The sequence below is a fragment of the Cervus canadensis genome, chromosome 22, assembly GCF_019320065.1.
Source record: "Cervus canadensis isolate Bull #8, Minnesota chromosome 22, ASM1932006v1, whole genome shotgun sequence".
In the NCBI taxonomy this organism is placed as follows: domain Eukaryota; kingdom Metazoa; phylum Chordata; class Mammalia; order Artiodactyla; family Cervidae; genus Cervus; species Cervus canadensis.
In genome coordinates this window covers 9,336,205-9,358,380 of record NC_057407.1, presented here as the reverse complement: position 1 = coordinate 9,358,380, position 22,176 = coordinate 9,336,205, and the positions used below count along the sequence as shown (strand labels likewise).

The 22,176-nt window shown below is 57.5% G+C and overlaps 1 protein-coding gene across 2 annotated transcripts in view; it reads left to right on the top strand.

Annotated features, from left to right (window-relative positions):
- The first annotated feature begins 2,725 nt into the window (after positions 1-2,725).
- Positions 2,726-22,176, top strand: part of CELSR3 (cadherin EGF LAG seven-pass G-type receptor 3) — a 29,206-nt gene continuing 9,755 nt past the window's right edge. Inside the window, exons 1-24 of one of the 2 annotated variants that reach the window (XM_043442408.1) lie at positions 4,782-8,393; positions 10,261-10,911; positions 11,502-11,727; positions 11,956-12,071; positions 12,388-12,476; positions 12,585-12,742; positions 13,283-13,446; positions 13,706-13,831; positions 13,924-14,093; positions 14,744-14,929; positions 15,466-15,582; positions 16,076-16,247; positions 16,427-16,568; positions 16,667-16,787; positions 17,096-17,279; positions 17,569-17,670; positions 17,881-17,895; positions 19,247-19,341; positions 19,562-19,771; positions 20,003-20,198; positions 20,447-20,602; positions 20,918-21,092; positions 21,653-21,820; positions 22,046-22,172. In XM_043442408.1, coding sequence (XP_043298343.1) covers positions 5,471-8,393; positions 10,261-10,911; positions 11,502-11,727; positions 11,956-12,071; positions 12,388-12,476; positions 12,585-12,742; positions 13,283-13,446; positions 13,706-13,831; positions 13,924-14,093; positions 14,744-14,929; positions 15,466-15,582; positions 16,076-16,247; positions 16,427-16,568; positions 16,667-16,787; positions 17,096-17,279; positions 17,569-17,670; positions 17,881-17,895; positions 19,247-19,341; positions 19,562-19,771; positions 20,003-20,198; positions 20,447-20,602; positions 20,918-21,092; positions 21,653-21,820; positions 22,046-22,172 — 6,789 coding nt within the window. In that variant the 5' untranslated portion in view covers positions 4,782-5,470. Of the gene's footprint in view, positions 8,394-10,260; positions 10,912-11,501; positions 11,728-11,955; positions 12,072-12,387; positions 12,477-12,584; positions 12,743-13,282; positions 13,447-13,705; positions 13,832-13,923; positions 14,094-14,743; positions 14,930-15,465; positions 15,583-16,075; positions 16,248-16,426; positions 16,569-16,666; positions 16,788-17,095; positions 17,280-17,568; positions 17,671-17,880; positions 17,896-19,246; positions 19,342-19,561; positions 19,772-20,002; positions 20,199-20,446; positions 20,603-20,917; positions 21,093-21,652; positions 21,821-22,045; positions 22,173-22,176 lie in introns of both variants that reach the window. The other variant, XM_043442407.1, reaches the window with a different exon arrangement.

The window sequence follows — 22,176 nt, the reverse complement described above, 5'->3', positions numbered from 1 at the left end:
AGTTTACTGGCTATTTGAATCTTCTCTTGTGAAGCACCTCTTCATATCTCTTGCCCATTCATTGACCAGGATGTATATCTTTTATTGGTTTATAGTATGTATTCAGGATATGAGTCCTTGGATTGTATATCTTAACCTATCTTCTCCCATTCTTAACGTCTTTGGTTGAAAGAAGTTCTTAATTGTAATGTAATCCAATTTTTCAGTATTTTCCTTTATGGTTAGTCCATTTTGTCTCCTCTTAAAAAATACTTGCTTAAATGTCACGAACTTTTATGCATCTTCTAAAAGATGTATTGTCTTTGCTTTCACATTCAGATGTCAGATCTATCTAGAATTGATTATGTGGGTAGTATGAAATAGGGGGTCTCATTTTTGTCTACATGGATATCCAATTGATGCGGCATCATTTATTGGAAAGCCCATCCTTTCCTTGTGTGGGCTTTTAAGAGCCACTCTTGTAAACATTCAAGTCTGCACGTTCCTTTAGGCCGCTCTCTGGATTTTGTTCCGTTTGTCTGTCTGTTCCTGTACCAGTACCACACAGTCTTGGTTTTGTCGCTGTAGCTTTCCTGATCTCTAGTAGAGGAAGTTGTTCTCCTTCTTGGGTTTCCTTTGGACTGTCTTGGGTGTTCTTGGCCCTCATACATTTTAGAATCCAGTTTGTCAGTTTACACACACATGTACACTACACAGTCTTTACTGGGGTTTCTGAGTTGCATTGAATCCATATATCATTTGGGGAGAATTAGCATCCGCACAATACAGGTATGCCACATTTTATTGCATTTCACCAACACTGCATCTTTTACAACAAATTGACAGGTTTTGAATGTTTGTGGCAAACCTTCACTAGATAACAGACAATAGAATGTCTATTGTTACCAGTCTTCCGACAGCATTTTCTTACTTCATGTCTCTGTGTCACATTTTGGTAATTCTCATAATATTTCAAACTTTTATCATCATCATTATATGTGTTATGCTGATCTGTGGTCAATGATCTCTGATGTTACTTATTTTTGGCTGTACCAGGAAGCACATGGGGTCTTAGATCCCCAACCAGGGATCAGACTTGGCCCTCTGCAGTGGAAGTGTAGGGTCCTAACCACTGGAGTGCCAGGGAATTGCTTGATGTTACTTTTATTTTTATTTATTTATTTATTTTTATGTTACTTTTAAAAAGATGATGTTTAGGCCCACCCAAGGATGCCAAAAAAAAAAAAAATTGATTATGATTCACTGAAGGCTCAGAGGATGGTTAGCATTTTTTAGCAATAAGTTGTTTGTTTTTTTTTCTCTTTTTCGGCCATTTGTCATGAAGGATCTTAGTTCCCTGAGCAGGGATCAAACCTGTGCCTCCTGCAGTGAAAGGTGGAGTCTTAACCACTGGACCAACAGGGAAGTCCCAGCAATAAGGTATTTTTAAGTAAGGTATGTACATTTTTTTTAGACATAGTACTGTTGCACATTTAACAGACTGTAGTCTAAACACAAATTTTATATTCCCTGGGAAACCAAAACATTTGTATGATTCACTTTACTGTGATATTTGCTTTATTGCAAATATTGCGGTGGTCTGTAAGCAAACCCACAGTATCTCTGAGGTATGCCTGTATTAAACCTTCCAATCTTTGAACATAGTTTTGCACTCCATTTATGTCTTTTATGTTTCTATTTTTTCTTTAAGTGTTTACTGAGATATAATTGACAATATAGTTTAAGGTATACAACATGATTTGACTTACATAAATCATGAAATGATTATGATAGTGTTCAATGTCAATATGTTCTATGGTATGTGTGAAGAGTCATTGCACATACTGCATTATATTTATCCCTGGCATTTTATGTTGCATGATGCTACTATAAATTGCATTATGAAAAAAAAAGTTCTCACTTGTTGATATATAGAAATTACAACTGATTTTTATATATTGACTTTGTATTCAGTGACTCTGCTAAACTCTAATAACTTATCTGTAAGTTCTTTTGGATTTTTTACATACACATTCCTGTTGCCTGTGAATACTTTTTTTTTTTCCTTTCTAATCCTTATACCTTTTTGCTATTTTTTTTTTTTTTTATCTTACTGCACTGGTGAAGCCCTCCAATATAATATTAAGGCTTAAGGTCAAGAATTCAGAATGTTGTTTTTCTCTAGTAATGCTCTGCTTATTCAGAGGTAAGGAATTCACAAATAGTCTGTTTTAACTGGGGTTAGATATTAATTAGCCCAGTGAGTTTGTCTAAGAAGAGCCAGGGTAGGAGAATTGTTATTGGACTGGCTAGTGGTTAAGGTAAGGGCTTCCTGGGTGACTTTTTGATAAAAGAATCCACCTGCAATGCAAGTGACAAGGGCAAATACTGGGTAGAGAGGAAAAGGAACGAGGAGAGGATCTGAAATGTCCTAGAGGGCAGTGGAAAGAGGAACTCCACTAGCTTTGCCTTTACAGGGAGCATGAGAAGCTGCCACTGGGGGTGGGGCATAGAGGTGAGGGCAGAGGGAGAGGGACAGGCTTCCATGGAAAAGCAGCCACAAAGAGAGGACAGCAGTGGAGGCAGAACTTCAGGGAGGACACGGAGAGTCCTCTGCAGTCACCAAGGGTGTTACGGAGAGGTCCCAGTCTTGCTCCCCACAAGGAGCATCAGGTGAAGGCAGTGCTAGCCCTAGGACAGGGAGCAGGGCATAACACGGCCACGATCCCTTTAAACCTCAGAACATTTGCCCACACAGCTTCCAAGACCTAGGGGCTCTTCCATCTTTTGGTTATTCAAAGATCTACTCAGGCAGATGGTTACATTGGCTCAGGCACCTACCTCCTCTGGGATCCAGCATCCCTCTCCCTAGCGTCCCACCTATCTACATCCATCGTTAGTGTAAAGCTTTCCGCCCTCGCGGAAAGCTTTCCGTTCACTCGCTAGATCGTGAACCTGGAGGGTGAAGGTGCGATAGAAACCATGTCTTTCGCTTCCCTCCTTCAGACCCTGCACCGAGCTCCCATCCAACCAAGGTCTGCCTTCAGCGCCTCTCCAACGCCCAGAGCGTACTTTCTCGGCTCTGACCTTAGGAAGTCCTCAGATTCTGAGACACCAGAGGGCACCACTGGAGCCCACCCACCGGCTCTCCGTAGTCACATGAGGTGCTGGAACGAGGAATCCCGCCTCCTGGAAGCGAAAAAGTCAATGAGGCCTAAGAATGCGCCATTTGATTGGTTGGTGGTGATGTCATAGGTACCGTTTGGGGCGGGCCAGAGGCCGAAGCCGGAGTTCTCCGCGGGTTCCAAGCAGGAGCCGCGCCCCTTGGAGCGTTCGGGGCCTCAGCCCTAAACCCCTCCTCTGTCCAAGGACGCCGACGCCGTCTAACCGTGGCGTTGCAGTCCACTGTCGGTGCAGCTTTGCAGGCTGGGCCGTAGAACACCTGGATTGTCTCTCCCAGCTATTCTGGAACCGGCGGAGCCTCCTCCCCCAGACAATGAGTCTGCCGTGGGGGCGGAGCCACCCATTGTCCCAATAGAAACAGTGACTTTCTGATTGGAACCCTCGGTGTTCATGCCCCACGCCCCCAGCTCGTCTTCGGTGACGTCTATTCCCCGGCGTCTGCCCATTGGATACACGGGTCTAACTTGAGCTGGGAGTAGAACAGCGCGGGCAAAACAGCTTTTCCGTTAGTTCCTTCAAGGGGTTAAGGGACGCAGCCGTAGAGGGCAAGGGAGGGGATCTGAGGAAGCCGAGCCTCAGTCCTGCGGCTACGCCGGGTTGCACGTGGCATTCCAGAGCTCTGGAGACCCGCTACCTAAGAGAGGGGTGTAATTTCCAGGGGAAGAGCAGCCGACCGAAAAAGCAGGGAAGTTTAGCCTCTGTTTCGGCTTCGGGAGGGTCACCTCTGGTCCCTGCTCGGTTGGGGCGCTCCAAACAAGCAGATGTTCGCGACTGTTTCATGAGTTAAAACTCGCCGATCGAACGGTTAAGGCTGTTCAGGCTGCTGGCACCCCAAGCCACTCCGACCCCATGATGGTATCCCCACCCAAGAGTTGAGAGAAAACTCTGCACATCGTAGGCATCAAAATTTCAGACCAAAATCCCGGACAGGGTTCGGAACTAGTGAAGGCAGTGCATAAGAGATTCGCAAGCAGAAGGCCGAAGACAGAGCCGAGACAGCGCCCTAGAGAGAGGGAGGCGGATGAGGGCGGTGGTCACGAAGAGGAGGGTGGAACCAGGGGCGGTGAATCTCCCTGCCCGGTTCAGCACAGTGGGCAGCACTTGCGTTCTGCCCTCAATAAAGATGGCGGTCATGACTTCTATGTCGGCAGCTGACATGCGTGATGGCCTGTACCATAGGATTTGGAGCTCCGGGGCGGAGATGGAGTGAACCATCGCAGCGGCCGGGAGCCATGTTGGAGCGGCGGGAGGCGGCAGCAGCGTCAGGGATGCTGTGGTGGGGGCGGCAAAAGCCGGGGCCGCTCGCCAAAGGGGCTCTGGCCGCGAAGTAGATGGTGCCCAGAGGGTGGCGGCGGCGTGGAGCGACAGGCCTAGAGGCAGGGGACTGGGGTGGCGGCAGGGGTCCGGGTGGGGGTCCGAGCAGCGAGGCGGGCCCAAGGCCTGGACCCGGGCGGAGGACAGTGGAGGCAGTGTGGGGAAGTGGGGGGTGATGGCGAGGCGGCATCCGTGGTGGGGTCTCAGGGGGCCGACGACCCCGCTACTCCTGCTCCTTTCCCTCCTCTCTTTGTTCCCTCTTAGCCGGGAGGAGCTGGGGGACGATGGGGGCCACGGCCGGGATCCGGAGGTAGCTCCTGCTGCGGGACCAGGGGCGCGGATCGGCAACGGAGCCTTAGCTCTTTGTCCCGAGCCGCCCGGGGTCCGAGAGGATGGAGAGCCTGGCCTGGGAGTCAGGGAACCTGTCTTCGTGGGGCTCCGAGGGGGAAGGCAAAGCGCCCAAAGCGGTCGAGGGCCCCCGGAGCAGCCGGGGCTGGGAGCGGAATATGGGGTCAAGACATTTGGCAGCCGTGGGCGGGAGACCGGACAAGGACCAGGGTCTCTGTTATGCTGGCGCCCAGAGGTCTCCTCTTGCAGGCGGACAGGGCCTTTGCAAAGAGATAGTCTGTCACCAGAGGGTTTGTCCCCAGGGGTCCCAGGCCCGGAGAACAACCCTCCCTTCCCTTCGGACCTTCTGATTCGGCCCCGTAGTTCTCAGCCGGTGTCCTCTCAGAGGCATACTGGGAGAGGCTCCTCCCCAAAAGTGGGAACCACGCGCTGCTGCGGGGAACTGTCGGGACCAGGGCGCAGGGGTCAGAGCGAGAGAACTGCGACATCCCGAGCGAGGAGGACAGGCCCCCGGTCGGACCGCCCTCCCGGGGCCGTGGGATCTGGCCCCGGACTGGATTCAGCACCTCGCACAGCGAGGACAGCTCCCGCGTCTGGTTCAGCACCGCGCGAGTCTCGGACAGCTCCCGAGCCGACGCCCGAGCGCATGCGCTCCCGAGGTCTCTTCCGCCGCCGCTTCCTCCCGCAGGGCCCCGGGCCGCGCCCCCCTGGGGCCCCGGCCGGGCCTGGAGCCTGGAGAATACCCCTAGAGGGCCGGGCCCGCCCCCGTCGCGCCGCGAACCGCCACCCACAGTTTCCGCAGTACAACTACCAGGCACTAGTGCCGGAGAATGAGGCGGCAGGTACCGCGGTGCTACGCGTAGTGGCGCAGGACCCGGACACCGGAGAGGCCGGGCGCCTAGTCTACTCGCTGGCTGCGCTCATGAACAGCCGCTCGCTGGAGCTCTTCAGCATCGATCCGCAGAGCGGCCTTATCCGCACAGAGGCCGCTCTGGACCGCGAGAGCATGGATCGCCACTACCTACGCGTGACGGCGCAGGATCACGGCTCGCCGCGCCTCTCTGCCACCACCATGGTGGCCGTTACAGTGGCCGACCGCAATGACCACGCGCCGGTATTTGAGCAGGCGCAATACCGGGAGACGCTTCGCGAGAACGTGGAAGAGGGCTACCCCATCCTGCAGCTACGTGCCACAGATGGTGACGCGCCCCCCAACGCCAACCTGCGTTACCGCTTTGTGGGGCCGCCAGCTGCGCGCGCCGCCGCCGCCGCTGCCTTCGAAATTGATCCGCGCTCGGGCCTCATCAGCACCAGCGGTCGCGTGGACCGCGAGCACATGGAAAGTTACGAGCTGGTGGTGGAGGCCAGCGACCAGGGCCAAGAGCCCGGGCCGCGCTCTGCCACAGTGCGTGTGCACATAACCGTGCTGGACGAGAATGACAACGCGCCCCAGTTTAGCGAGAAACGCTACGTGGCGCAGGTGCGCGAGGATGTGCGCCCCCATACGGTGGTGCTTCGCGTCACAGCCACGGACCGGGATAAGGATGCCAATGGACTAGTACACTACAACATCATCAGTGGTAACAGCCGCGGCCACTTTGCCATTGACAGCCTCACAGGCGAGATCCAGGTGGTGGCCCCTCTGGATTTTGAAGCAGAGCGAGAGTATGCCTTGCGCATCCGGGCTCAGGATGCAGGCCGCCCCCCGCTGTCCAACAACACCGGCCTGGCCAGCATCCAGGTGGTGGACATCAATGACCATACTCCTATCTTTGTTAGCACGCCCTTCCAGGTCTCTGTCCTGGAAAATGCACCCCTGGGCCACTCAGTCATCCACATTCAGGCAGTGGATGCAGACCATGGAGAGAATGCCAGACTGGAGTATTCCCTAACTGGTGTGGCCCCGGATACACCCTTTGTGATAAACAGTGCCACTGGCTGGGTCTCTGTGAGCGGACCCTTGGACCGTGAGTCTGTGGAACATTACTTCTTTGGTGTGGAGGCCCGAGACCATGGCTCACCCCCACTCTCAGCCTCAGCCAGTGTCACAGTGACTGTGCTGGATGTTAATGACAATCGGCCTGAGTTCACCATGAAGGAGTACCACCTCCGACTGAATGAGGATGCGACCGTGGGCACCAGTGTGGTCAGTGTGACTGCTGTAGACCGTGATGCCAACAGTGCCATCAGCTACCAGATCACAGGAGGTAACACTCGGAATCGCTTTGCTATCAGCACCCAGGGGGGTGTAGGTCTGGTGACGCTGGCCCTGCCCCTGGACTACAAGCAGGAACGGTACTTCAAGCTGGTACTAACTGCATCTGACCGTGCCCTTCATGATCACTGCTATGTGCACATCAACATCACGGATGCCAACACTCACCGGCCTGTCTTTCAAAGTGCCCACTACTCAGTGAGTGTGAATGAGGATCGGCCAGTGGGTAGCACTGTGGTGGTCATCAGTGCCTCTGACGATGATGTGGGTGAGAACGCTCGTATCACTTATCTCCTAGAGGACAACCTGCCCCAGTTCCGCATTGACGCAGACTCAGGGGCCATTACCCTGCAGGCCCCCCTGGACTATGAAGACCAGGTGACTTACACACTGGCTATTACAGCTCGGGACAATGGCATCCCACAGAAAGCAGATACTACTTATGTGGAAGTGATGGTCAATGACGTGAATGACAATGCTCCGCAGTTTGTGGCCTCCCACTACACAGGGCTGGTCTCCGAGGATGCCCCGCCTTTCACCAGTGTCCTGCAGATCTCAGCCACTGACCGAGATGCTCATGCCAATGGCCGGGTCCAGTACACTTTCCAGAATGGGGAAGATGGGGATGGAGATTTTACCATTGAACCCACGTCTGGCATTGTCCGCACTGTGAGGCGGCTGGATCGAGAGGCGGTGCCGGTGTATGAACTGACTGCCTACGCAGTGGACCGAGGTGTGCCCCCACTCCGGACTCCAGTCAGCATCCAGGTGACAGTGCAGGATGTCAATGACAATGCACCGGTCTTCCCAGCCGAGGAGTTTGAGGTGCGAGTGAAGGAGAACAGCATTGTGGGCTCAGTGGTGGCCCAGATCACTGCAGTGGATCCAGATGAAGGCCCCAATGCTCATATAATGTACCAGATTGTGGAGGGGAACATCCCCGAGCTGTTCCAAATGGACATCTTCTCGGGAGAGTTGACGGCACTCATTGACCTGGACTACGAAGCTCGCCAGGAATACGTAATTGTTGTGCAGGCCACATCAGCCCCCCTGGTCAGTCGGGCCACTGTGCACGTCCGCTTGGTTGACCAGAATGACAACAGCCCTGTGCTCAACAACTTCCAGATCCTCTTCAACAACTATGTGTCCAATCGCTCGGACACCTTCCCCTCAGGCATCATTGGGCGCATCCCAGCTTACGATCCGGATGTCTCTGACCACCTCTTCTACTCCTTTGAGCGGGGCAATGAGCTGCAGCTGCTGGTGGTCAACCAGACCAGCGGGGAGCTCCGACTCAGTCGCAAGCTAGACAACAACCGCCCACTGGTGGCCTCCATGTTGGTGACTGTCACAGGTGAGGGGTGGGGGTTAATCAAATGAGCCAGTAACCTTAGCCTGTCAGGTCCTCAGGGCCCCCCACAAGGCACTTCAAACCAAAGAAGGGTTTCCAGGCTTTCCAAGAATCCCTTGAGCGCTGGGTACCTGCACCCCACAGGATCTACCATAGACCAGGTTAGAGTCATATAGTCTCTTCTTGGGGTCTTGAACAGTCTTCACAGAACCCCAAAGATTCTAGGGCATTAGCAGACCTCATAAAGACTCTTAAAGAACTGTCTGCTTTATTTAAATAATTATTTTATTTTTTAAATTTTGTTTTGGCTGTGCTGGCTTTTTTTTAGTTGTGGCAAGCAGGGGCTACTCTCTAGTTGCAGCATGCAGGCTTCTCATTGCAATCATTTCTCTTGTTGCAGAGCATGGGCTCGGGGGCACTTGGACTTCAGTAGTTGAAGCACATGGGCTCAGTAGTTGTGCTTCCGGGCTCTAGAGCACAGCTCAATAAGTAGTGGCACATGCACTTAGGTGCTCTGTGGCATGTGGGCTCTTCCCAGATCAGGAATCAAATCCCAATTGTCTCCTGCATAGGCAGGAGGATTCTTTACCACTGAGTCACCAGGGGAGCCCAAGAACTGTCTGTTTGTTAATCTAGGGATTGCTTCCCTCCTTCTGAAAGGCTGGAGTAATGCTCTAGATGTCCCAGGAAAAGCCAGCATCATACCCCTGTTCAGATGAAGGGTTACTTTGGGTCCATACTGACCTTCAGCCTGTGGAGAAGAGGGAGGCCAGTCATTTTGCGGTCGGGAACAGCATCTTCCTTTGGCAGCTTCAGACAGAGAGCAGACCCATATTAGCCTGGCTGCTGTCGATGAGGCTGACTAAGGCCCTGCCCTTTGGGAGAAAGTCTGGAGATCCACTTGTCTCTTCTGCAGCCGTGGACCAAGGCGACGCTTTCACAAACTGTTCCCTCAAAGGAGAGCTCAGGTGGAAAAAGCTCTTGCAGGCCTAAACACTGGAGGCTGCAGGGGTTGGGACAGACTTTACCGGTGCTTATTTTCCAATTCTGGAGCATAGGACTCCTGACACTGCCAAAGAAGGCACGTCTTCATTCATTCCTCAATTCCCTGAAGAACAAACCCCCTGTCGGCCACCCAGTGTGTGGAGACAAGGCATATAAGCACCTCATCCTCATTTCTGAGAGTGGCCACTGAAATTGCAGGACCCAGGTCTGGGGTGATGGGCAGCTTGCTGATCCAAGAATGCTGTGGAGGAGGTCAGGGTCCAAGATTCTCTTAGAGAGGAGCTTGCTGACCCAGGGTTCTGGGAGATGCGGTTGAGTGGTCACAGAGCTAGGGACCCCCTTCTAGTGAACTGGGAAAGCAGTTGGCTAACCAGAGATAGGGAATAGGTTATCCTTCACCTGGAGGATATTCTTGGAGAGGATGTTTTGCTACTTCTGCAGTGCTGGGGGATGGGAGGAAAGAAAGTCGGTCATCAGTAGCCTTGGCTCCTCTTTCTATCCTGATTGGCCTGCTGATCATGATAACCTGAGGAAGGGTGGGTTACTGATCACTTAGGGACCATCTTGTGTGTTGTTGGAGGAATGACCTGCTGACCCATGGGCACTACTGGGGGGCAGAGAGTGGGTGGATTGATCCCTGGCTCAGGCCCTTCCCCATGCTGGAGGGAGGGGACAGGAAGCAGTACATTGCTGACACCTTGGTGCTGAGAGAGTTGGTGATCACAAGCCCAGACCCTCTTGTGTCCTGGCAGGGTCAGGCCACTAACACAGAGGTGCCGGGGGACTGGGCCAGTAACCCTCCTCTGTCCCTGGGAAGGGCAGACGCTGACCCCAGACTGACCTCTTCCCCCACTTCTGCCGGCAGATGGGCTGCACAGCGTGACGGCCCAGTGCGTGCTGCGCGTGGTCATCATAACCGAGGAGCTGCTGGCCAACAGCCTGACCGTGCGCCTGGAGAACATGTGGCAGGAACGCTTCCTGTCGCCGCTCCTGGGCCACTTCCTGGAAGGCGTGGCTGCAGTACTTGCCACCCCCGCCGAGGACGTCTTCATCTTCAACATCCAGAACGACACGGACGTGGGGGGCACCGTGCTCAACGTGAGCTTCTCGGCGCTGGCACCCCGCGGGGCTGGAGCCGGCTCTGCGGGCCCCTGGTTCAGCTCCGAGGAGCTGCAGGAGCAGCTGTACGTGCGCCGCGCGGCGCTGGCCGCCCGCTCGCTGCTGGACGTGCTGCCCTTCGACGACAACGTGTGCCTGCGCGAGCCCTGCGAGAACTACATGAAGTGCGTGTCGGTGCTGCGCTTCGACTCCTCTGCGCCCTTCCTGGCCTCCGCCTCTACACTCTTTAGACCCATCCAGCCCATTGCAGGCCTGCGCTGCCGCTGCCCTCCCGGTTTCACGGGAGACTTCTGCGAGACGGAGCTCGACCTCTGCTACTCCAACCCCTGCCGCAACGGCGGCGCCTGCTCACGGCGCGAGGGCGGCTACACTTGCGTTTGCCGGCCACGCTTCACGGGTGAGCAGGGCGCGGGGCTGGGTGAACATCAGGCAGAGTGGGGAGCGGAACTACAGTGCAAGTGAGCATTGGGCATCACTCTTGAGCCACCCGGGGTCGAGTTGGGCGCGGTTGGTCCAGAAGCGGTAGAACCTGGCAGAGAGGAAGCCTAAGGCCGCGAAGAAATAGAGGTCTTGGCTGGGCCAACCCCCTGGTGGCTCAGATGGTGAACAATCTGACTGCAGTGCAGGAGACCTGGGTGGGGAAGATCCCCTGGAGAAGGGAATGGCTACCCACTCCAGTATTCTTGCCTGGGAAATTCCATGGACAGAGGAGCCTGGCAGGCTGGGGTTGCAAAGAGTCAGACACCACTGAGCAACTAACAGTTTAACTGGGCAGAGGAAGAGGAGGGGGCGTGGCCCTGTGCAGGGGAGTGGCCGGAAGGGGAGAGGGGGCGGGGTCAGGTGTAATAGGGGCGTGCCCACAGCCTGCGAGACTTTTCCATTTCTTGGCTCTCACCTGGAGTTCGTGGCCTTCGGAGGGGCGGGGCCCGCTGGAGCCGGGGGCGGGGCGCGGTCTGACCCCGCCTCTACTGCCGACTTGACCCCTAGGCGAAGACTGTGAGCTGGACACGGAGGCCGGACGCTGCGTCCCGGGTGTCTGCCGCAACGGGGGCACCTGCGCCAATGGGCCGGACGGCGGCTTCCGCTGCCAGTGCCCCGCGGGCGGTGCCTTCGAGGGTCCACGCTGCGAAGTGGCCGCGCGCTCCTTCCCGCCCAGCTCTTTCGTCATGTTCCGCGGCCTTCGACAGCGCTTCCACCTCACGCTGTCCCTCTCGTAGGTGCTCGCCCGCATCTGCGCGCCCTCATGGGGTCCCCACCACCTCCAAGACCCAGGTCCTGACTGCCCGCAACCTGGCGTCCCCTGGGACACCGCCCCTTCCCCTCCCTCTCTCATCACTTCCTCCCTCACCTAGCCTGGGTGGGCTCCCTCAGACCTTCTTGTCACAGGGATGGCGGGTGTGAGGAGGGGGTCTTGCTTGTGACGGGCCCTCCCCGACCCCAGGTTTGCCACGGTGCAGCCCAGTGGGCTGCTCTTCTACAACGGACGCCTGAACGAGAAGCACGACTTCCTGGCCCTGGAGCTCGTGGCTGGGCAAGTGAGGCTCACATATTCCACTGGTGGGTGCCCCCCACGGATCACTGTAGGGGTGAGGGGGTGCATGTGTGGGTGAGTTGGCTGGGGGGTGTGAGCACCCCAGGCCCACCTGAACACATCCCTCCACCCATGCCCAGCAGACCACCTTCTCTCTCCATGAAGTGTGTGCTTCTCCCACATGTCCAGAGGCACTCTGGTCTGGCCAGTGTGGCCACCATCAGGGGGAAGTTATCTGATGCATCCAGGGTCACCTTGGGAGCAGCTGTGCTTGCATGACTGGGTAGGGGGAGGGGAGGCCTCGAAGCGCCAGACCAGCCTCCATACACATCCGCCCTGCAGGTGAGTCCAACACAGTGGTCAGCCCCACAGTTCCAGGGGGCCTCAGTGACGGGCAGTGGCACACAGTGCATCTGAGATACTACAACAAGGTGGGCACCGCCCTCGGCCTGGGAGTATGGGGAAGGAGCTGGGATACCAGGTTCTGGGATAACAGGTGACCCCTGGGGGTCCTGTTGAGTGACGTGCTGGGTCTCTAGCCCCGGACAGATGCCCTGGGGGGTGCTCAGGGCCCCTCCAAGGACAAGGTGGCTGTGCTGAGCGTGGATGACTGCGATGTGGCTGTGGCTCTGCAGTTTGGGGCTGAGATTGGGAACTACTCCTGTGCGGCTGCCGGCACGCAAACAAGCTCCAAGAAGTGAGCTCCCCAGCCCCTGAGCCCCAAACCCCCTGCCTGCCAGAGTCCACCCCCATCCTTCCAATACTGCCTCCAAACTCCCCATCCTTCCCCAAACCACCAGATTTTCCTTTCCTCACTAGAACGCTGAAACCCCACCTCACCTTAGCCCCTATCTCTGTGTTCTACCCTGGACTCCCCACTTGTACACGTTCCCCCAGGCACCCACCCCTCCAAATTCTCTACTCTCTTGGTCTCTCTAATGCCCCACAGCCCCACATGACCCCCATCACCTGCCCCCAGCCACCCTTCTGCCTCCCTTTTTCATCCTCATCCTCAGCCTCTTCTACCTTTCCCCAGACCATCTGCCTGTCAGAAACTCTCCTTTGCACCCCCACAACTGAAGTCAGGCCCCAGTTCCTCCTCAGCCTGATCTTACCCTCCCCATTCGATCACCTTACCCTCTGAGTCCTACCCCCTCCATTTCCTATCCCACCCCAACCCAGCAGCAAACCTACCTTGGCCCCAGTCCCACCAATGACCTGGACCCCTGACCCCCAGGTCCCTGGACCTGACAGGCCCTCTGCTCCTGGGGGGTGTCCCCAACCTTCCCGAGAACTTCCCCGTGTCCCACAAGGACTTCGTTGGCTGCATGCGGGACCTGCATATCGATGGCCGCCGGGTGGACATGGCGTCCTTTGTCGCAAACAATGGCACCGTGGCAGGTAGGCCACGTCCCCATCATAGGGAAAGGGCGGAGGGCTTTATGGACGGACTCGAACTCTGACCTCCTCCTTGTCTCCTTTTCTGGCAAGCACTCTGCTGCAGTCTGGCCTTTAGGACCTGAGTCCTACCAATTCCACCCCCTGCGAGAACAGGGGGCTGAGATCTTGGGCCCTTTCACCTGCCCTGGGCCCTGTGTTTTGTCCAGCGCTCATGCCCTCTCTCGTGTTCGCATGTCCTGTCTCTACTTTCCTCTCCCAGGCTGCCAGGCCAAGCTGCACTTTTGTGACTCCGGCCCCTGCAAGAATAATGGCATCTGCTCAGAGCGCTGGGGTGGCTTCAGCTGTGACTGCCCGGTGGGCTTTGGAGGCAAAGACTGTCGGCTCAGTGAGTGGGCAGCCCGGGGCAGGAAGGGCCTGTGGAGTATAGCTTCTGTTCTCGAGGTGAAGCCTGTGACTCCGCTCCTTTTATCCCACCAGCTATGGCCCATCCCCACCATTTCCGTGGCAACGGAACACTGAGCTGGGACTTTGGAAACGATGTGGCCGTGTCTGTGCCGTGGTACCTGGGGCTGGCATTTCGGACGCGGGCAAAGCAGGGGGTCCTGATGCAAGTCCAGGCTGGGCCACATAGCACACTCCTCTGTCAGGTGGGTCTGTCCTCCTGAGCCCTTCCCTAGACCCTCGGCTCTCAATCTCTGAGGCCACCAGCACCATTCCTGTGGTTTTAGGCCTGGTCCCAGGTGGCTCAGATGATAAAACATCTGCCTGCAATGCAGGAGACCTGCATTGGATCCCTGGGTTGGGAAGATCCCCTGGAGAAGGAAATCACAACCCACTCTAGTGTTCTTGCCTGGAGAACCCCATGGAGAGAGGAGCCTGGCAGTCTACAGTCCATGGGGTTGCCAACAGTAGGACCTGACTGAGAGACTAGGTGCATGGGCACACACACACACACACACAGAGCATACTTCTCTGCTAGGAGCACTGATCACACTTGACCCTGCTCTCGACCTTGGCCCTTGACCCTCTTCCCCACTATCATATCCTCTGCAGGTGCAGAGTCCCAGCCGACCTCTCCCCTGCCACCTGCGCTAATCCATGACCTCTGCCCCTTAACGTCACTCTCAGAAGCATAGAGTGCCCTGGCACAGGGCCCTCCATGCCAAATATAGCCTGTTCCTCTTGTGCTGACCTCTGCTCTTTGTGACCTCTGAAGCCCCAGACCCCACCTCCTGACACTCCCGGCCCCAGCCCAGTGTGGGGCTCTGACCCCAGGGCTGTGCCTCTCTGCCCACAGCTGGATCGGGGGTTGCTGTCTGTAACAGTGACCAGGGCCTCAGGCCGGGCTGCCCACCTCCTCCTGGACCAGGTGCTAGTCAACGACGGCCGGTGGCATGATCTTCGACTGGAGCTGCAGGAGGAGCCAGGTGGCCGGCAGGGCCACCATGTCCTCATGGTCTCCTTGGACTTCAGCCTCTTCCAGGTCTGACTGCTAACCCTGGGGTGGTCCATTCTTAGCCTTCCGACCAGACCCACCTCATCAGACCCCACTCAGTCCAACTCCTCTTCTTCCATCCACTGCACATAGTCTGATGTTGTCCCCTGAATCCCCCTCCTCAGGTCCTTGCTTTCAGCCCACCCTGCTCCGCCCTCCTCATGTCAGGGAGGCTATGCAGATTTCTAGCCTGGTCTTGGGGTACCTCTGTAGCCAGCACTTTGCCAAACGTCTTCTGGTCTCCCGATCGTCCCAGCTCAGAATCATGGAATTTCAGGGTCTGTTCAGGGTCCAGGAGAGAGGGGCCTGTCCAGAGCCCAGCTCTCGACCAAACCTTCCTGTCACTCATCCCCTGTGCTTCAGCAAGTCCTCTGTACTCCATCTCATGCCCAGACCAGCCCCCTGGTCCAGAGAGCCAGAGCATGGTAATGCAGGGCTAGGATAAGGCCAAGGCTGACAATGGGGTAGGGCAGGGGTTCATCGGTCCCCCTTCACCCCCAGTGCTGACTGTCCCCTTCCCCCAGGACACTTTGGCGGTGGGGAGTGAGCTGCAGGGCCTGAAGGTAAAGCGACTCCATGTGGGAGGCTTGCCCCACGGCGCTGAAGAGGAGGCTCCTCAGGGTCTGGTTGGCTGTATCCAGGTGAGGGTCAGCGTGCAAATATGAGGTGGGGCATTAGGGTGAATGGTCAGAGGTCAGGGGTGCCTTGAGGCCTGAGATGCTGCATTCACCTGGAGGTTGGCATAGGGGTGGTGGTGACCAGAGCCAGCAGAGACAGGTCGAGCCTTTCTGTGCTGTTGGAGGTGAGAGTCCAGCTTAGATTATCAAGGGTCATTAGAGGCCTGTGTCAGGGAGAGCATAATCAGGGGTCTCATGGTGGCACTAAATGGGAATATTGGGTCAGGGCTTAGGGTACCCACTCCAGCATTCTTGCGTGGAGAATTCCATGGACAGAGGGGCCTGGCGCGCTACAGTCCATGGAGTCACAAAGAGTCGGACACAACTGAGCGACTAAGCACACGGGGGTCTGTAGGGAGATTGCATGTCGGGGTCATCAGACCATGTGGGTGGCTCTGCTGGACTCGGGGCTGAGGTGCTCTGACGTGGGTCTCACCCTTGCCGGCTCTGCCCTTAGGGAGTATGGCTTGGCTCCACGCCTTCGGGGTCCCCAGCCCTGCTTCCCCCAAGCCACCGAGTGAACGTGGAACCCGGCTGTGTCGTGACCAACGCCTGTGCCTCTGGGCCCTGCCCGCCCCGTGCTGACTGCCGAGACCTCTGGCAAACCTTTTCCTGTACTTGCTGGCCAGGTGGGGCCTGGATGGGGGGTACCTGCTGGCTTGGTGGGGCCTGGGTGGGGACAGGGTAATCTGGGGCTCATGGTGAGGACTGGGGGATCTGGAGAGGAGGCAGGGTCCAAGAAGGACAGGAGCCTGCTTCCTCCCATGCTCTGTGGCCAGTGTCCTCAGCTCCCTGACCCAACCCTCAGGTTACTATGGCCCAGGCTGTGTGGACGCCTGCCTCTTGAACCCCTGTCAGAACCAGGGGTCATGCCGGCATCTCCCGGGGGCCCCCCATGGCTATACCTGCGACTGCATAGGTGGTTATTTCGGGCACCACTGTGAACACAGGTAAGGGGCTGGGGGCTGAGGTGATGGAAAGAACTGGAGAGGGTTAGGGAGGGTCACTGAGATATGGCAGAGGCATCTCACCTGGTTCTCCACCCCAGGATGGACCAGCAGTGCCCACGGGGCTGGTGGGGGAGCCCAACATGTGGCCCTTGCAACTGCGATGTTCACAAGGGCTTTGACCCCAACTGCAACAAGACAAATGGGCAGTGTCACTGCAAGGTGCGCCTGGCCCCTGACCTTTTAACTCTGTCGTAGACATTCTGTGATTGTTATCCAGCTTGCAGACTTCTGCCACCTGACTCAGCCCCTGACCCCTTACCCCTGCCCTGTGACCTAACTGCCACCTCTTATCCTTGACATCTGATCCCTCCCTGACATTTCCCTTGAGGCCTGTCTTCCTTCTGGCCTGTGAGCACTGTTCTCCCGACCCTTTGCCCTTGATTCCACCCACTCCCCAAGCCCTGATCTGAAATCCTCCTCTTAAGCCCTGACCCCTGACCTCTGGCCCCTGACCCTTTCTCAAACAGGAGTTCCACTACCGACCGCGGGGCGGCGACTCATGCCTGCCATGTGACTGCTACCCAGTGGGCTCTACCTCACGTTCCTGTGCCCCCCACAGCGGGCAGTGCCCCTGTCGCCCAGGAGCCCTTGGCCGCCAGTGCAACAGCTGTGACAGTCCTTTTGCAGAGGTGACAGCCAGCGGCTGCCGGGGTGAGCAAGCTCCACGTGCAGCAGGCTGGCTCTGGCATGTTGCCACCAAGTCCCATGGCATGCTTGGCTCTCTGGGTAGGGGCTCTGGGTGACTTCTTGTGCCACCCGGGGGCTCCCACATTGGCCCCAAGTATTTTGGTGGGCTGTCACAGAATCTGAAAGGCCAGCTCCCCTGAGGCCAGCAGCAGAGTGGTAGGCTGTGGGCCTGGGGTAGGTGAGGGGTCAGCGGATGAGGCCGTCCCTGGCCCCAGCCCCTGGCTGCCTGCCTCACTGTCTTCTTCTTCCCTAGTGCTCTATGACGCCTGCCCCAAGTCCCTGAGATCCGGTGTGTGGTGGCCGCAGACCAAGTTTGGTGTCTTAGCCTCAGTGCCGTGTCCTCGGGGGGCCCTAGGTGAGTACGTGGGGGACAGGCACATTGCTGAGGGTGGCGATCGGCCTGTCCTCTGACCACCTCTTTTCCTGAGTTGGTTGGCCTTGTTCCTGCCAAGAGGTGGGAGTGGGGTGGGGGGCAACATTGGTCCCTCATTACCTCTTTGGGGCTCTGGCTCCCTCCCCTCAACCCTCACTGAGCCTCCATCTGTTTCTCTTGGCTTCTGGGCAGGATTGCGGGGTGCAGGTAAGGGGTACGTGTTTGCTCAGGTGCGCTGCCCCCTCCCACTGCCGGAGCTTTTGCAGACCCCTCCTGCTGCCTGAAGTCCCTGCAGACCCCTCCCCACTGCCTGAGGTCTCTAAAAGCTCCTTCCAACTGCTCGAAGTCCCTGGAGGCCCTTCCCCCCACACATACACTTCCTAAGTTCCTTGTAGACTCCTGCTCAGTTCCTCAGCTTCCTGCAGGCCTCTTTCTACTGCCCGAGGTCTTGAAAGACCTCTGTCCTCCATTGGAGGACCCCACAGACCCCTCCCCGCTGCTTGAGGTCCCTGCCACGGCTGGACCAAAGCTGTCTGCGTGTGCATGCTCTCGTGTGTGTTTCCTGTGCCTGCGCACGTGTCTATGTCTGTCTTTTGGGAAGGGGTCTCTGTGTTTAAGACAGTGTCCCTCTTGCTGGTGGGTGACAAGCTCTCTTAAGGGCCAGGTCAATTTCGTTCAACTCTTATTCCAGTCTCACAGATTAGGGAGAGATGGCAGCAAAGTCATTGGGGCAGTTGAATTTTGTGTGCAAATTTTGATCCCCACCCTATTTTGGTCACAAAATTCTACTGGAAAACCTGGTCCGTGTGTGTGTGTGTGTGTGTGTGTGTGTGTGTGTGTGTGTGTGTGTGAAAGGGAGAGACAGAGGGAGCATTGTGTGTCTGTGTGTTTGTCCTGGGTCACACAGCATCCACTCGTGTGTAGGTGTGAGCATTGACTTGTGTGTTTGGATGCGTGCACACACACACACACAGGGTTTCCCTGGTAGTTCAGCTGGTAAAGAATCCTCCTGCAATGCAAGAGACCCGGTTTGACTTCTGGGTTGGGAAGATCCCCTGGAGAAAGGATAAGCGAGCCACTCCAGTATTCTTGGGCTTCCCTGGTGGTTCAGTCGGTAAAGAATCCACCTGCAGTGTGGGAGACCTGGGTTCAATCCCTGGGTGGGGAAGATCTTCTGGAGGAGGGGATGGCAGCCAACTCCAGTATTCTGGCCTGGAAAAATCCCCAAGGACAGAGGAGCTCGGTGGCCTGCAGTCCATGGGGTCACAAAGAGTCAGACACAATTGAGCGCAACACAGCACATACACACAGTCCCGCCCTTGTGTCCTTTATGTCATGGCTGTTTGAAATGGCCCCCAGACCTCTAGGAATTCACTGATAAGCGCCTGGGGCCCATCTGGGCTAGGGATTGGGTCTTCTCCATCCAGGGGAGCAGCCTGGATGCATACTCCCTGGACCCTGCATCAGAGCTTCCCCTGGGGTAGAGGAGAGTGCTGTGGTTGCCTCCTCAGTGAAGGGGTCCAGGCCCCAGGACTGATCGAGGGTCACCTGCCTTCAGGTGCGGCCGTGCGGCTGTGCGACGAGGACCGGGGTTGGCTGGAGCCTGACCTCTTCAACTGTACCTCCCCGGCCTTCCGAGAACTCAATCTGCTGGTGAGACTGCCTGCACCTTGCCCTGCACACAAGACTGGCCCCAGCAGTGGCCCTGGCCCGTCTCCCCAGGCCCATGGCGGGCCCCACACATCATGCCCCAGCCCTTGACATCCTGGGCTTTTCCATGTGGCCCTTTAATCTGGCCAAACCCTTCTTCCCGTGAGGCTTTTGACAAAGGCCCAAGGGACCACAGAGTGATCCCCTCTTCTTTATCCGGCAGCTGGATGGCCTGGAGCTGAATAAGACGGTCCTGGACACGGTGGAGGCCAAGAAGCTGGCTCAGAGGCTGCGGGAGGTGACCGGCCACACTGACCACTACTTCAGCCAGGACGTCCGAGTCACTGCCCGCCTGCTGGCCCACCTGCTGGCCTTTGAGAGCCACCAGCAGGGCTTCGGGCTGACAGCCACACAGGACGCCCACTTCAATGAGGTGAGGCTGCACCCAGGTCTCCTGATCTCCTGGCCCTAGACCCCCACCCCTCTGCTCAGGCCCCTCCTGATCCCTGGGAAGTGAAGGTCACGGGCTCTTTCTCCCGCCTTGTCCACTCCAGACCTACCCCCCCTGCCTACTGGGGCCCCCCTGAACACCTCACCAGACCCCTCAGGCACACCCTCACGTGTCCTCACCTGGCTGGGCCCACTTTCACCTCCGTCCTCCCAGAATCTGCTGTGGGCCGGCTCTGCACTGCTCGCTCCAGAGACCGGGGACTTGTGGGCCGCGCTGGGGCAGCGGGCCCCTGGGGGCTCCCCGGGCAGCGCCGGGCTGGTGCAGCGCCTGGAAGAGTACGCAGCCACGCTCGCGAGGAACATGGAACTCACGTACCTGAACCCCGTGGGGCTGGTGACACCCAACATCAGTATGTGGAGGGTGGGCTGGGACAGGGGGCTGTGAACTCAGACCCGGAGGTCCGAGGGGCGGGGGCTATGGATGGCAACATTAGTGGCTGGAGACTGTACTTGGCAGGGACACAGGCTCTGCGCTGGTAGCCGGGAGGCCATGTGGGTGGTGGGACTTGGGTCCAGGGTGGGGGGAGGTAGGAGGGGGAGATCCCTCAGCACAGGGCAGAGATCCTTGCTGGGTCTCACCCCTCTTCCTCCGGGGCAGTGCTCAGCATCGACCGCATGGAGCACCCCAGTCCCACCCGGGGCACCCGTCGCTACCCTCGTTACCACAGCAACCTTTTCCGGGGCCAGGATGCCTGGGACCCTCATACGCATGTGCTGCTGCCTTCCCAGGCCCCACGGCCATCCCCCGCTGAAGGTGAGAAGTCACCTCTGGGCCAGGTCCCATTTCCCTGCCCCACCTCCACCCAAAGCTGGACACTGCGTGGCCCTCCTGTCTGACCCTTGCCCAGACCCTCCCCCTCACCGCAAATGACCTCTCACAGGCCTGGATACTTGGGATTCAGCCCCTGGGGGCTGAGTTCTTCAATGGTGCCTGCTCCCTGCACTCCCTGGTTCTGGACCCTCAGAGAAGAGATTCCCATGCTTGATTCTGGTTCCCGGTCAGAGCTGGGTCTGTGGGTGCTTGGGGGTCAGAGGTCACTGACAGCGGCCCCTCCCTCTCCTCTGGCAGTTCTGTCTGGCAGCGGCAGCAGCATGGAAAATGCCACCACCTCAAGCGTGGCGCCCCCACCAGCCCCTCCAGAGCCCGAGCCTGAGCCTGGGATCTCCATTGTCATCCTCCTAGTTTACCGCACTCTTGGGGGGCTGCTCCCTGCCCAGTTCCAGGCCGAGCGCCGGGGCGCCAGGTACAAGTAGAGTTACCCCCAGGCCCCTCACCCATGGGCTGCCCGCACACTCCAACCCAGCCTAGCCCCCCCATTTATGGTGGACAAACAAGCAGGTTCACCATCATCCAGAGACACGCCTGGCCCCGCTCCTGCTCTGCGAGTCTCGTCCATGCCGGGATCCACTGTGTCAATGTGTTTGGGGGACTAGATAGACACAGAGCCACAGCTGGGCCAGTCACATAAAGGATACAGGAGCCAGCCAGGCAGGCAGACTGGCTGATGAAGATGGGCTGACCAAAGGGGGCCAACCGGGGGCGTGCAGGGAGACACAAAGTCTACAGCTGCTTAGGCTGCAGGCTCCACTATGCGCAGTGGGTCCAGAGCCCCTCAGCTGTAATTCTGCAGAACCAGGCCATGGACTTCTGGTGTTGAAGCTGCTCAGTGGAGGCTGAAGGGGTTCTCAGAAACAACACCCAGCCTGGGGCACCCCAAGCTCTGGGCAAGGGAAGACAGGGAGGTGGGCAGCCAGAGCTTGGGAAAGCTGGCAGCGTCCAAGCCCAGGTGGGGTGTCTCCTCAGGGTTCCCCAGAACCCAGTTATGAACTCCCCGGTGGTCAGCGTGGCTGTGTTCCACGGACGCAACTTCCTAAGGGGTGTCCTGGAGTCCCCTATCAGCCTGGAGTTCCGCCTACTACAGACAGCGAATCGCAGCAAGGCCATCTGCGTGCAGTGGGACCCGCCTGGCCCGTGAGGACCTCCACTCTGGAAACCCTTGGTCCCCCTGGTAGCCCCTGGGAGGCCCGGCCTGCCCCTGGGGCCCCTACCCACGCCCCTGTGCTCCCAGACCCATGAGGAATGCGGCTCCCCAACTCCAGGCGCCCGCAGCCCCTCCCAGTGCCTCTCACACACCCCTGCCTGGCGACGGGGCTCTCCCCCATGGGGCTGGTCAGTCTGACTGCGCTGTGGCCACAGGGCGGACCAGCACGGCTTGTGGACCGCACGGGACTGTGAGCTGGTGCACAGGAATGGGTCCCATGCACGGTGTCGCTGCAGCCGGACCGGCACCTTCGGGGTCCTCATGGATGCCTCCCCCCGTGAGGTGG